General features: G+C 40.7%; 1 protein-coding gene across 1 annotated transcript; it reads right to left on the reverse strand.

Annotated features, from left to right (window-relative positions):
* Positions 1-285: 285 nt before the first annotated feature.
* LOC131470243 (kidney mitochondrial carrier protein 1) lies at positions 286-7,542 on the reverse strand. Its single transcript, XM_058645947.1, has 9 exons — positions 7,320-7,542; positions 7,054-7,201; positions 5,412-5,506; positions 5,108-5,193; positions 4,211-4,306; positions 3,962-4,086; positions 3,263-3,386; positions 2,565-2,645; positions 286-2,037 (listed from the first exon to the last, which is right to left on the reverse strand). Exons 1-9 carry the CDS (start codon positions 7,381-7,383, stop codon positions 1,996-1,998), a joined length of 861 nt encoding a protein of 286 aa, XP_058501930.1. The 5' UTR covers positions 7,384-7,542; the 3' UTR covers positions 286-1,995.
* Between the last annotated feature and the right edge of the window lie 5,355 nt (positions 7,543-12,897).

Genomic DNA, 12,897 nt, shown 5'->3' on the forward strand with positions numbered 1-12,897 from the left:
CAGGGGAAGCTGGGAATTTACAAGAGAAATAAAAGAGCAATTACATCTTAGATCTGTGTGAATAATTCATGAGCCATTGTTTGCTGCATGAACATGTGTGCGTTTGAAAGAAGCCCGGCACAAACAACACAACTGTGCTAGATTCATGGCCTCCAGTCGAGGACTGGGAATTAAAGAGAAGATTCAAAAGCAGCACAAGTGTTTGAACCGGGTCGAGATCTGGTGAGAAGCTCAACAGCACCACACTGTGGCCAAAACAAGGCACATCACCGACATACCGGGTGGTTGGTTGGAGTGTTTCACATTTTATTTCAAATAATACAGCAGCGTTTACATTAACCACAAATGTATGATAAAGGTATACTGGCAGCTCACACATTCTGTAACAGCCAGCCAACATTTACATTCTTCAACAACAAAAGCTCAAATATACGCAACCAGCGAGAAAGTACTGTGAATGGAAAATCTGCCCGGAGTTAACTGTTGATCATGTGCAGTGATTTTAGTGCCAATAAACAAAGCTTGATTCAAGAAGCAGACTTATGTCATGCGTCTGTGTGAACATTACAGTTTTTTTTACAGCAAAGAATATGATAACACAAGAGACCCAGAAGACGCCCGCGTGTCGTCCTTCAGTTGCCAGAGGTTATATTTACCGTGTTGACTCCACTGGCATGACGGACACTCGGGCACATTGTGGCCTGTGAAGAGTGCGTCCGGTCTGAGCAGCCACAGTGGCGTTCAGACTGCTTATGTAACAGTGATTTATTTCAGTACACACTAATGTATCCTTGGCTTTTTTTTTACTCTGTAAATACTCCATAATGAGTTATAGTATAATAAGTCATTTCACCTTTTACACACACACGCCCGCCCTTATCTCAATTTAGAAATATATGTGTATATAAAAAAAAAAGATCCCCATCCAGGTTTGTTGACTCATGCACGCAGACATTTTCACCCTCGTCTCCCACAAATATTGCCATTTTACTTTTCTGCAAACCACGAGAAATGTGTACATTTGTAACATAAAGTAGTTGTTTTTTATATGTATATGCTTCTACTGACGAGATAAAATTACAAAGTAACATCCAGGTAATAGCTTAGTGACGTGCACCATGCGTAATACCTTCACAGGATTCTCCCTCATATGCCACTGGCATTTTACAACATTACCAAGCGATTACTTGTTAATTACTAAAGAAAATAAGATGCTATAACCATAATATAACTTCCCTATTACAAAATCATTACATTCATTGTGTAAAGTAAATCTTTTCAGAGCCAAACCAGGTGCTGTTGGTGCCTAATCCCAACATAATGTATACAAAACCTAATCAGAAAATGGTTATTTCCAGTATAATTCGAGGCAGAATGATCAGATTTGATATGCACATCTGTATATGCATATTGCATTTTCAATTCATACATGGTTTGCAGAGACGTACAATGGCCACACACGATCCTAAAGCCCGGGTTGGACACATTAACTTTTCAAAAAGGGAATGACCTCTGTCATTTAGAGTGGCTGTCTGACATTCTCAGTCCTTTACGACAGCCTGTACCACAAACCAAGGCACTCAATGTAAAGCTCACTTTCAGTGTTAAATACTGAATGTGACAGCAGAGCCACTTTCAAAACAGCTGTGACTGAAATCCACAACTGTCCGTGACTCACGTTGCACACTCACACATCTCAGTCAATTAGCTGACATAGACATGAGCGGCCGACATCAAATTTAAATGAGTGGTGAAGCCTAATGTAGTTTTTGGATGAGCTAAAACAGCAAATGAACATTTGTGTCACAGACCCGTCCACATTTGCCACTGGCTTGGCCCACACAGGAGTCATGGGTCAACATGAACCTCCCGTCAGCGGTTCCTGAAAGAAACCATCCACATCCACATCCAGCCATTACTGATTTTGGTCCTCTGAGCTCATGAGCTTGTGTCGGAGCATGTGCTCATCTGTGCTCGACTCTGTCGTTCCACCGGTCACACGCTGATCTTCTTCAGTTGTTCGTAAGTGAGGAAGAACTGGGCACGGAGTGAAGGAACATAGACTTTGGAAGAATGTGAGACATTCTGTCCCTTTCTGAAGTTCGGCTCAAAGCCTCCCTTGTTACTATCTCCTTGTGTCCTCGTTAGCCTCTCCTACTGGAATAAGTCAATAATCTCATTACATTTCTCAGGCCTGTGTGGATCATGAGGAGTATGTGCTTTTTTTTCCACCTTCTAAAATCATCGTTAATGAGATCTGGGTCTTGGAGCAGAAAAGCCTTTCATACAGTTCACTCTCCGCACCTTTCCTCCCCTCACAGTAGGCCCCAGTGACCTCCTCTCTAACCAGGGCGAGTGAGACAGGTCACTCAAAGTTGCATAACACCGTCAGCCAGCATTAAACTAAGCTTTCCACTACTCGAGCATGGCTTGAAATGCACGTTCGCTGAGAGCATAACAGAAATGACTAGTTTTCCCTGCTCATTTCTTCAGCTCAGAGGATATTGCATAACATGGGTCATGTGCAAACACACTGGTGCACTAATTCGATGGTTAAAGGATACAATGATGTTCCACGGTCCCAGACGGAGCCAGTTGGGTAGGAAGCCCTTGTAGAGGGCCATGAAGCCTTCAGAGCGCCATGTCTGAAAAGTAAACAAATGCGTTGAACACTTTATCTGATAATTGTCCCAACTGGGTGGTTTTTAATTGGAAATTGCTACGTGATATTAAAAATTAATCCACACTCAAGGCAAGAAAAATAAAAATAAAAATCTAAACAAAATACACAGCCACACTCATTCATGGGCGGGGGCAGTAATTCAACAACAATAAAGATTTCCATATAATTGTCTACAATATCATTATAACAAACAAAGAATATATAGACTTGATACAATGTGTGTGTGTGTATGTGGGGGAGAGAGCTGCAGGGAGATGAATGAACAGAACAATATGTTGTGTTTTTAAATCTCGTTGGGGAAAAAAAAGGCAGAATCAATTTGTAACTGTCAGAAAGAAAATATTTTGTCGCACTCCAAAGATTTTTGGTCACATATCCGACCAAACTGGTCACACTCTAGAGCCCCGCGTACGTTTAGGACTATGACAACAGAGTTTGATACTGAAATCGGAATCATCTTTGCTGCAGTACAATATCAGAACAGTCAGTCACAGATAAATGTCATCCGGACTTTATGTGAACATTCAAAAACAAATCAAATCAGATGGGAGTTTCTGCTGTAATGGGTTTTCGACTGACCTGCAGTAAACAGTCTACTGTTCCCTGGTACAGAGCTCCTCCTCTCTGGTTCATCATACGTGTCCGCACTACGTCAACTGGGTTTGAGGCCAGAGCTCCGGCCAGACCGCACGAGAAACTGGACCTGAAGACAACACAGCACAGACTCCTTTTAGAGCTGAATTGTGTCCGCGGTGTTTTAACAGACATTTCATGTAATGGTCGTGTAAGTGGAGCAGTTAAAAACGCAGAAAAGGCTAAGTAAGTAACCTAATAAACACAGAGCTAACATGAGTTAACCCTGTGTGATAAACTGGACAGAAAAGACCACAAAATACCTGTGAAAAACAGGGAAGTACGCCTTTGTTGGCTGAAATACAAATGTAACAGTACTAGTGTTTATTTTTCCATCTAGCTGCAGTTTTCACTGCTGGCTATTTGCTCAAATGTCTTACAGTTTCCTGCTGCTAATGCTGATTGTGAACAGAGAGAAACATTTGTGATAGCTAAGTACATTAAGCTTACATCTTTTCTAATTGAATTTCGACACCGGACAAACAGAGAATGACTACAACAAACCCATTCCCAAGTATAACCCTGAAAAATTAAACATTTAATTGTCTTCGCAAACAGTGAGCATACATTCCCCTTTTTAACCTTTATTTGCATCCGACAAGGTCACATGAGAGAGAGAGAGAGACAAGAACTGAGCATACTTACACGAAGTGTGTGTACACAGTGTCCCCCATGTAACCTGACAGGATCAGATGCTTTTTAGTGATGTCATAAACCGGTAGCTCCACTCCCACTACGATGGCTGCTCGCTGGGCTGTTAGAGAGACACCCTGATGCGGAAAGAGAGAGAGGGGGAAGACTGTAAAACGACGAGTTAGGTGCTTGTGTGTGATACCTAAATTCTCTGAACACCATGAGTCAAAACTATTAAACCACTTGTCAAGCTCTCAGTACCTTCCACAGTCCCCGTGTCCCCTCCTGTTGGTAGATGTTGATAAAGTTGCCCATCATACTGCCTTGGATGACACTTCCCTGAGCCTGCATGCGAATCTAGGAGAGACGAGACAAACGTAATATCCATAAACTTGAACATGAGAGTATGAAAGCATGCAAAGCCAGTGCAGAACTTACACGTAGGGGCATGTTTTACTCAATCCCCGTGTTGACTGCAGCAGAAAAACAAGTTAATACAGATTCTTTTGGCATGCTCACTCAGTGTCCTGAAGCAGTTTCAATTCCCCTGTTTCCAGGAATCCTGCCACACAGTTTTCACTTACTCTCGATTAAAACGGCTGCTGCTTACAGATTGTCCTTGATAAGTCATCCGTCTCAGTGGTAACTTGGCAGGTAGAGCGAGGACACATTTGTGATTTAAAAAAAAAATATGCATGTTTCAACCCACAATTACTTACTGTATATGTTTTATACACACCGTGTGCCTCAATCAAAGGTCAAGCAAATGGCAATGAGAGCAAATAACCATGTGTGCACAGACAAATTCAAACACTAGTGCCGTTTACAGAACACTATGCAAAGCTTTTCAAGCTCAGGTCTATAAATAATCCACAAGTCGGGGTCATGATAACAGCGGGGCCTTTGGCTCCACTGGGCAGCTGACCAAAATACCAGTTAGACTGCTTGAAAGTGAAAAACTTGATTCCTTAGTACATTACAGTTGTGCATATGACAAGAGAACAAGTTTAAAAAAACAAGCCTGCCATGCTTTGCAGGTGTGACATTTTTGTACACCTCAGCGCAGTGTCAAGAATCGCTCAGGCCTGCAGCTTCATCAGGACAAAAAAACAACAACAACATCTAACACAGTTCTTCAGTCAGTGTGCAAAACGCTACCTTCAGCACATCCGTAGGGTTGGCGATGGAAGAGGAGACGACACCAGAGAGAACGCCGCACAGCACATTCGTCAGCAATGTCTCATCTGAAAGGGGGGGGGGTTGAGACTGCATTTGATGTCATGCTCTAAACAGTGAGTGACTGTAAGAATGAATACAAAGTAGACACATTTATCTAGGTCTCACTTACACACACACACACACACACGTCTCCCCTGCGTCATTAGAGGGGAATGTGCGTGTCCTAATGAGTGGACAGGAACAGCTGTCTGATTTGTGTGTGAATGTGCAAACAGGGACTCACCCTCTGGCCTGTCAACTAGCAACCTCTTAAGACTCTGGTATGTGCCAATTTTGATAGTCCCATAGGAGGCCTGGCGTAGTATGGCAGGAGAGATCCTGCAAAAGACACACACACACACACACACACTTTATTTTTCCAGGAACAATCAGGTTGGAGAGATCACATCATTTGTTGGCAAGAGGATGAGGCAGGGCAACCATTTTCTCCATTGTCTTATATAATTTGTGGCAAGCAGACAAATTATGCTATTTTCTGCTTTCGTAATTGTCAGCATTCCCCAGTACTGTAACATTATAACATACAAGAGTCGATCCACTATTCTAAACACCACATTGAACGATCAAATAAAAACCACTTCACAACCTCCATAAATAAGTATGTGCTGATTCCTGGAGGTTTACCGTAACAACAACATTGTCTGCGATCTTAATCATAGCAAATATGAACTGTTATCATCAAATCATAGATGCAGGGTCCCATGATTTACTAGGATCAGCACTATTTTGTGCAAAAGTCCATTCCCAAGCATGTTAGGGAACTACGGTGGCCTTTGCAAACCAGAAAGATGTCTTTCTTTGTCATTTGCATGGAGAGGAGCAAAATTAAATTAAAATGCAAAATTCACACTCTAGTTGCAAGATGACAGCTTTCACAAAGCAAGATCGTTTTTTTGTTTTTTTTTAAAAAAGCTAAGACTTTTTCTATTTAAAAGTGATTATATACTTATACAAACATATATATTCATGAAGGCTTTTAACTTGGACAAAGTGAATGGGGCACATTTCCCCCGTTTCAGCATTGAGCATCGATTTTAGAATTTTTAGGAAAAAAAACTTTTAGATATGTGTATTTTATGGCTGCCCCATCTTATATTTCCAAATTCCAAAGACTCTTTATGATCCACCCATACAGGTTTGAAAACATGTTGAGACCATTCTTTCTCGGCAGCAGCCCCGCAGTTACGGAAAGCACATTTATTTATCTGTTTTTTGTTTTATACTTACCTGTCAAGAGCTGCTGGACAGTGTGTAATTCCCCCAAGGGGGATCATTTAAGTATGTATGTATGCATCTATCTATCCCTTGCCCCTGTGCTGTATGGACTCTGTTGATCCTTTTAAGAAGAAGCTGAAGACTTGTCTTTTTGGACAGGCTTTTACTCCGGCTTAGGGTATGGTTTATGACAACTGTGCATAGTATGTGTTCTTATTACCCTTGTTGTAGTATTTTATTTGAGTGCACAGCACTTAGTGATATGCATCTGTGAAACGTGCTATATATATTTTATTAATTAATGTTACACAATGTAGCACCTTTAATGGGGATAATGTGTGTAATTGATATATAGACGTGCTTGTCTGATAATGAATTACTATGTTGTAATATCCAAAGTGAGACAGAGACAAAACAAAGTCAGATGTCCTACTTGATGAGAATACAGAAAGATGGAGAGGAAACGAGGTGGGACTGTGGCTGGTGCAATAAAGGAAGTGGAAAAAAACAAACAAGGAAGTACGTCCATATTTAAAAAAAACGTGCAATGCACAGAATACATATAATCCAACATTGGGACACTATATATGTAATAAATGGAAATTCGAGAGGGAGTAAAGTGAAACCTCACATAAATCCAGTTTACTGACCCTGAGTACAGCGCTCGCAGCCCCTCCTCTCTTCCTATCCGGACGATAGCGTGCAGCATGCCTCTGTAACGGATCTCTCTGTATTTGATGTCGCCTACTTGGCCTTGGACTTGCAGACGCGTCTTGGCCAGTTCGATAGGGAAAGTACCTGCCACACAAAGAAACACAAGACGCTACTTTAGTGTCTGACTGTAATGCACACGCGAGCTGTTAGTTCAACCGCCGCCAGTGGCGGTGGCCTCCACGCCGCTCCACGCGTCACCCACCGCATTCGGCCGTCATAGAAGCGAGCCCGCCGAAAACAAAGGGCTTCCAGTCGACGTTAGACATCTCCTACAGCCGTCAGTGCCGAGTCGCGGGTTTGGAGAAAGTACCGGAGAAACCAGCGGGCAGCGTTTGTCGACACAAAGCCTGAAAATAGTACTCAAACCTGCTGCTTCTGTGTTTAGCACCGGTGAGTACACGAAGCAGCACGGCCCCTCCTACTGCCGCCGGCTCTTAGAAGAAGCCCCGCCCCCATCCACTCCCCTGGCCATACTGTCTTCCATCTCTCCACCCACTGTCTGTTGCTAAGCAACTGAGCCAGACAGGACAGGGGAACCCCATTGTGCTCAAAGGAAAGTTGAATAGTATTTCATTTTTTTCTTTAATTGGCAAATTTTATCACAAAAAACAACTATTAGATGAGTGCAACCAGAAAAAAAAAATGATGACAAAAACAATACGTTAACATGATAATGTTCCACCATAGACATGTGGCCGCGTATGATTTAACTTGGAAACATAATATAAAAAATAAAAAAGCCAGAATTCTGAGGAAAGAAGTCAGAATTCTGACTTTAATCTCTTTAATCTCGTTTTCTATTTTTTTTTTTTTTTACATTTGGCTGTAAACCTCTTCCATATTTATGTGTATAACTGTAAAATCTACTACTACTGTACTGATACGACTGACAATGGCTCTGCTCAGGTCAAATAATCGGGACAATGTGACAGTGAGCTATAGCATGCACCTTGAAACTGAGGATGTTAAATGGAACGCCACCATTATTCATTAGGTTATGTGCTTTACCTGTATTTGTATTTCCAAATGGAAAGAATTTGATGCTTTTAAAATTCAAATTCAAGTATTTTCCTGATGGTTTAGGAAAACATGCAGCAGATACAAGCAGCTGTATTTTTTTTCCAGTTCAAAAATGCTCTACAGTGAACAATGAAAAGAATGCAAAAACTTAAAATACATTCCCAGCCCAACTGCCAAGTCTGTCCATGTGGGCCTCTCCTTTGTCTGAATTTAACTAAATTTTTCATCACCCATCCTTTGTCTCCACATGAGGGTCACCGGGGGGCTGCTGGTGCCAATCCCAGCTGAAATAGGGCGAAAGGCGGGGTACACCCTGGACACGTCACCAATCCATCGCAGGGACAACCAGCAATCTTCTCGCTGTGAGGCAACAGTAGTAGCCGCGTGCCCCACTGTATGACTGTGAAAATTTTATGATTTTCTTAAGTAATAAGAGGTTGGGTGTATATAAAGTATAAAAATATAAACAGTAGGGTATTTGGTGTCGAGATCTCCCCACGGCTAGTGTTAATTAACAAATCCTACATAGCTTGTGATTAATCACAACACAAACTTGTGTTTATAGTAAATATGAAATGACTTGAACCAAGTCGATACATAATATAAACCCGACACTCTGTGGACACATGAATGATAAGACATAACATAAGTGTGGTGTCTTTGTTTCATGATAAATAGAACTTCTTTCACATTTTTCATTAGAACATAAATATGTTACTGGAAGCTCTGAATGAATTAAATACCATAAGGAGAAAACACAAAGAGTGCAAACCTCCACTAAGACTAACTACCAAGACCCCACTAAGGTGTTATTAGACACACAATTGTTCCTCCCTTGAGCTGTAACAAACAGTAGATCATGTAATCAGACAAGAAAACAGACAAATGCTCCTTCACAGATGAAATAATATACTGTAAGAACTACTACTCCCACTGGTCATTGAGATTTCTAATCCTGGCAATAGAATGCACTGTACCTATTTTTGCCTCCCTCAGAGTGGTCAGAGGTCAGGGAACATTTGGAGTGCACACATGTTTCAGCCTCTGTAAACGGAGTGGCGGTCTAAAAATAGACTTAGTGTTGTAGTTCACCGAGAGCAACTCCTATTGATTATTTTAAACAGTGTAAATCTGATCAACAGTAAGCTTAATTTAACTAAGTATAATTTCACGTGCAAAGTGAATGATAAAGAATAATATCAATATTTATTATTATTAATATTATTATTATTAGGTGGTGGTGGAGGTGTCATTAATAATAAATAATATTTGATCATGTGGCTATAGCAATAATAATACAGCATTAATATGAACTGTTGTTTTTTTGTTTCCTATCTGATTGCTAAGTCATTGTGAACTTTGGTGTCCCCAGCACGACGAATGGCTGTTTCATGATGATACGTGACATTGCAGGCTAGTGATAATATTCTGCTTCAGTCATCTTTACTCAGCACCCAAAGAGGGCAAGAGGAGTGAGAGGAAGGTTCTGACCCTTAACATCATTGATCCTGGTCTGTAAATGTTCAACACAGTCATGCGGAGGAAGGTCCTTGTTCAGTGTGCAACAGCCTGAGGGCCTCGTGGACACAAAGCTGTAGTGCAGATGTCACTGTGCATGCTTCACACACACACACACACACACACACACACACTGCTAAGGTCAGTGACTTGCTGTCATGTCAGATGGTGATGCCCTCTGCTGAAGAGGTACAGTAGGGTTAGGTCAGAGTATAACAGCGTGCATCCAGGCTCTTTCTGAAGTCACTGGAGGCCGTTTTATACATCACCAACATTCTGTACCTCAAGGCATTTTACGTAGTAAGGCAGAGAGAAGAACTGAAAACCAACAGTTCACACACTGAGCAAGCACATCAGAGAGAACAGGAAGAAATCTCTGGCACTCATCATCAGACTCACATGATGATGAGTGCATTAAACACTTCCAGAGTACTGAGAGAGAAGCCTCAGTGCACCATGGGAGTTCCAAGCTTTATTATTAATGAAGGTTTCAACTCCAGTCTGTAAGTGTGATGCCATGGACAAATGCCGATTAACATCTCCAACATTCCCCACCACAGCATGGAGGAGAATAAACTGATGTTTCCTTATTGCCACAATACGACAACGATTGCGATCCTTTTGAATGTCTGGGGAGGACATTTTGGTACATGTGCAGAAAGTCCAACTCCAGTCCGACTAAGCGTACACATACCGGAGTAACCGGACTATCCGCATTATCTAGGTTTGTTAGTCCGAGTAAGTCTAGCTCGATTTAAGTCGGACTAACATGTTTACATGACATTAAGAAAACCAAATTATTGTCTTAATCCGACTAAATTCTGACCTTTAACATGCATGTAAAAGTGGTGTGTTGTTTAGTCAACAAGTCATGTTAAAGCTCTCCACGTACATTTAGTCTGACTGTGTGGTGCCTCTTTACTTAATCATTGAATCAATATGTCCTTTTGCCTTAATGGCGACGGCATGTGTAATATCCCATCCCGTTAACATTGGACTTTGTACCATACAGCTATCGAGTCTGCGGTTTATAACGACAATATGTCCAGAAGCTATTATAACATGACGCCATTAAATGAATATATGGTTTTGCCAATATGCCACTGTGTGTTCATGCATAAATATCAATAAGCAACATGTTTACACTGACATGCTTTGCCCTTTGTATAAAGTGCATCTGTAGAGCGATAGGAACGGATAATGACAAACACATTAAGGACATTAGATTGTGACTGCTCATCGGCTTCTACCTCAGTTATGTCATGGAAATATTGCCTGTGTCTACAAAACAAAGGACCTCACATGGAAAGAACAAAACTTTTACAACATATTAACCTCAAATATAAGCCCTATAGTCATTCATCAATAGACACTGTTTATTGAATAAACAAAACAACTATCAGCATTTATGTTGTCATTTTAAACATCCTCCAGTGTTCGGTCTAATCTAAACCATTTTTCAACTTTCCTAAAGTATAAATATTGTGTTTTTCATCTTGTTACCCCAAGATGTCCTCCACACAAAAGCACCTGAACAAAGACAAACGCTGATCAACACTTTCATTGAATTTTGAGTGGTTTATTCAGCTAAGTCTCAGCTTTGAGTGCCATACGAAATGAATAGGTGAAATACTGAAAAGCAATATCTGTGTAACCCAGAAAAGAACCCCCAAGCCAATTGTTATTTGCAATAGACATAGTAACAAGAAACTGGAGGCGTCTCAGCAGAGGGAGCCGCACAGTGTTTTATGAATGTTCCCTTTTCCAAACAAATAACAGCAAAATGCTGCTGTTTATCTCTAACTGCTGGCATTACATAAAATTACATTTTATTTTCGGACAGTCTGACCTCGACAGACAGACAGACAGACAGACAGATACGTTCCTTGAGATAATAGTGCTTCTTTCATCATATGTGATGACACATTTACATCATAGGAATCAATGAGAACTAAGGGAAGGACAGAGAGACAGACGTGCCTTGAATTATATTTCTATTTCTATTAGGAGTTAATATACACCTGTCACATTAGACAGCAAATACTGAAGTACGTAATGATTTGAGGAAAACTGGGCACAAGTTAATTTAAACAACATTTATAATTATATTTATAATACATAGAATCTGATATGCAATCATGGTGGTGCTTGTTTATTTACACCCATGGCCAGGAATTCATTATTTTAAAAAGTAACCAGACAAACTAGGAAAGAAAATCTACCAATTAAAGTTTATATTACCATTTACACTTCACAGACAATGTATTTATTTGATTTAAAACTAGAAGGAAATGCTACAGTTGGGCGTAAACCAGCAATTAGATACAAATAAAATAAATAAAATAAGAGCAAATAAGAAAATCTATTAAAATTTTGAAATATATAGACATGTTGTAGTTCCCCCTTACTGCCACTAGAGGTCAGACCATAACCCTTTAATTTTCTAGGACAACGCAGAAGCAGTTTGCTGAGATAACAGCTCAGTCTGTGGTGATGACCCGAGCATTTATATGTTACACCACCACTTACACGTTAGACCAAACAATCTCTGGTCAATGAGTGGACACAGAAAGCAGGAAGTCTTTATCTGTCTATGAAGCTAATTAGGAAACAGAGATATGCTTGAATGACATTTGTGATCTTGTACATCAGCCTGCGGGCGGTCGACAGGACTTGTATGGATGGCATGCTTCTCTGAATGTATGTGGCTCTGGCCGTCAGGACAGAGATTTCTACACAGAGAATGTGTTTCTTTTGGAAATACCTCAGATTTATCTTATCTGTTTTATATCAAATTTGTCCTTCTGGTCCCGGCGTCTATAGGAAGTTGTGGAACTATTCTCTTGGCTGCATGACATTCATCTAGAGGATATTTATTATGATCATATGCTAGTTGCATTGTTTGATTAATGGGTTGGCTACGGGTCAGTAATCTCAGTGTGTCCATCAGTACTTTATTAATGACCAAGGAGAAAAAGGAGGTGTGTGTGTGTGTGTTGTGTGCACGGACAGATGATACACACAGCCCCGACGAGCGGAAGTAGATTAATGGAAATATTGCAGTTTTATCTGAAACCAATAAACAGAGGGAAGTGTGGTGCGCCTAGAAATGACCACATTTAATGTGGTGATTTGTCAAAAAAGGGCCCCGAGAAGCAACCTGGGATAGAAGAGGAGGGGATATATCTGTGTTTGGATGAGGAAGGAGAATACAGCTGTGTTATTAAGAAGGAAATGAGAAA

The sequence above is a fragment of the Solea solea genome, chromosome 1, assembly GCF_958295425.1.
Source record: "Solea solea chromosome 1, fSolSol10.1, whole genome shotgun sequence".
In the NCBI taxonomy this organism is placed as follows: Eukaryota; Metazoa; Chordata; class Actinopteri; order Pleuronectiformes; family Soleidae; genus Solea; species Solea solea.

Excerpts from the sequence above, each read along its gene's own strand:
- LOC131470243 (XM_058645947.1), bottom strand. The coding sequence starts at position 7,383 with ATGTCTAACGTCGACTGGAAGCCCTTTGTTTTCGGCGGGCTCGCTTCT. Across the intron at positions 3,387-3,961 it reads ACTGTGTACACACACTTCGT|GTCCAGTTTCTCGTGCGGTC; the intron begins GTAAGTATGCTC and ends TGTTGTCTTCAG. Across the intron at positions 2,646-3,262 it reads CAGTAGACTGTTTACTGCAG|ACATGGCGCTCTGAAGGCTT; the intron begins GTCAGTCGAAAA and ends TTTACTTTTCAG.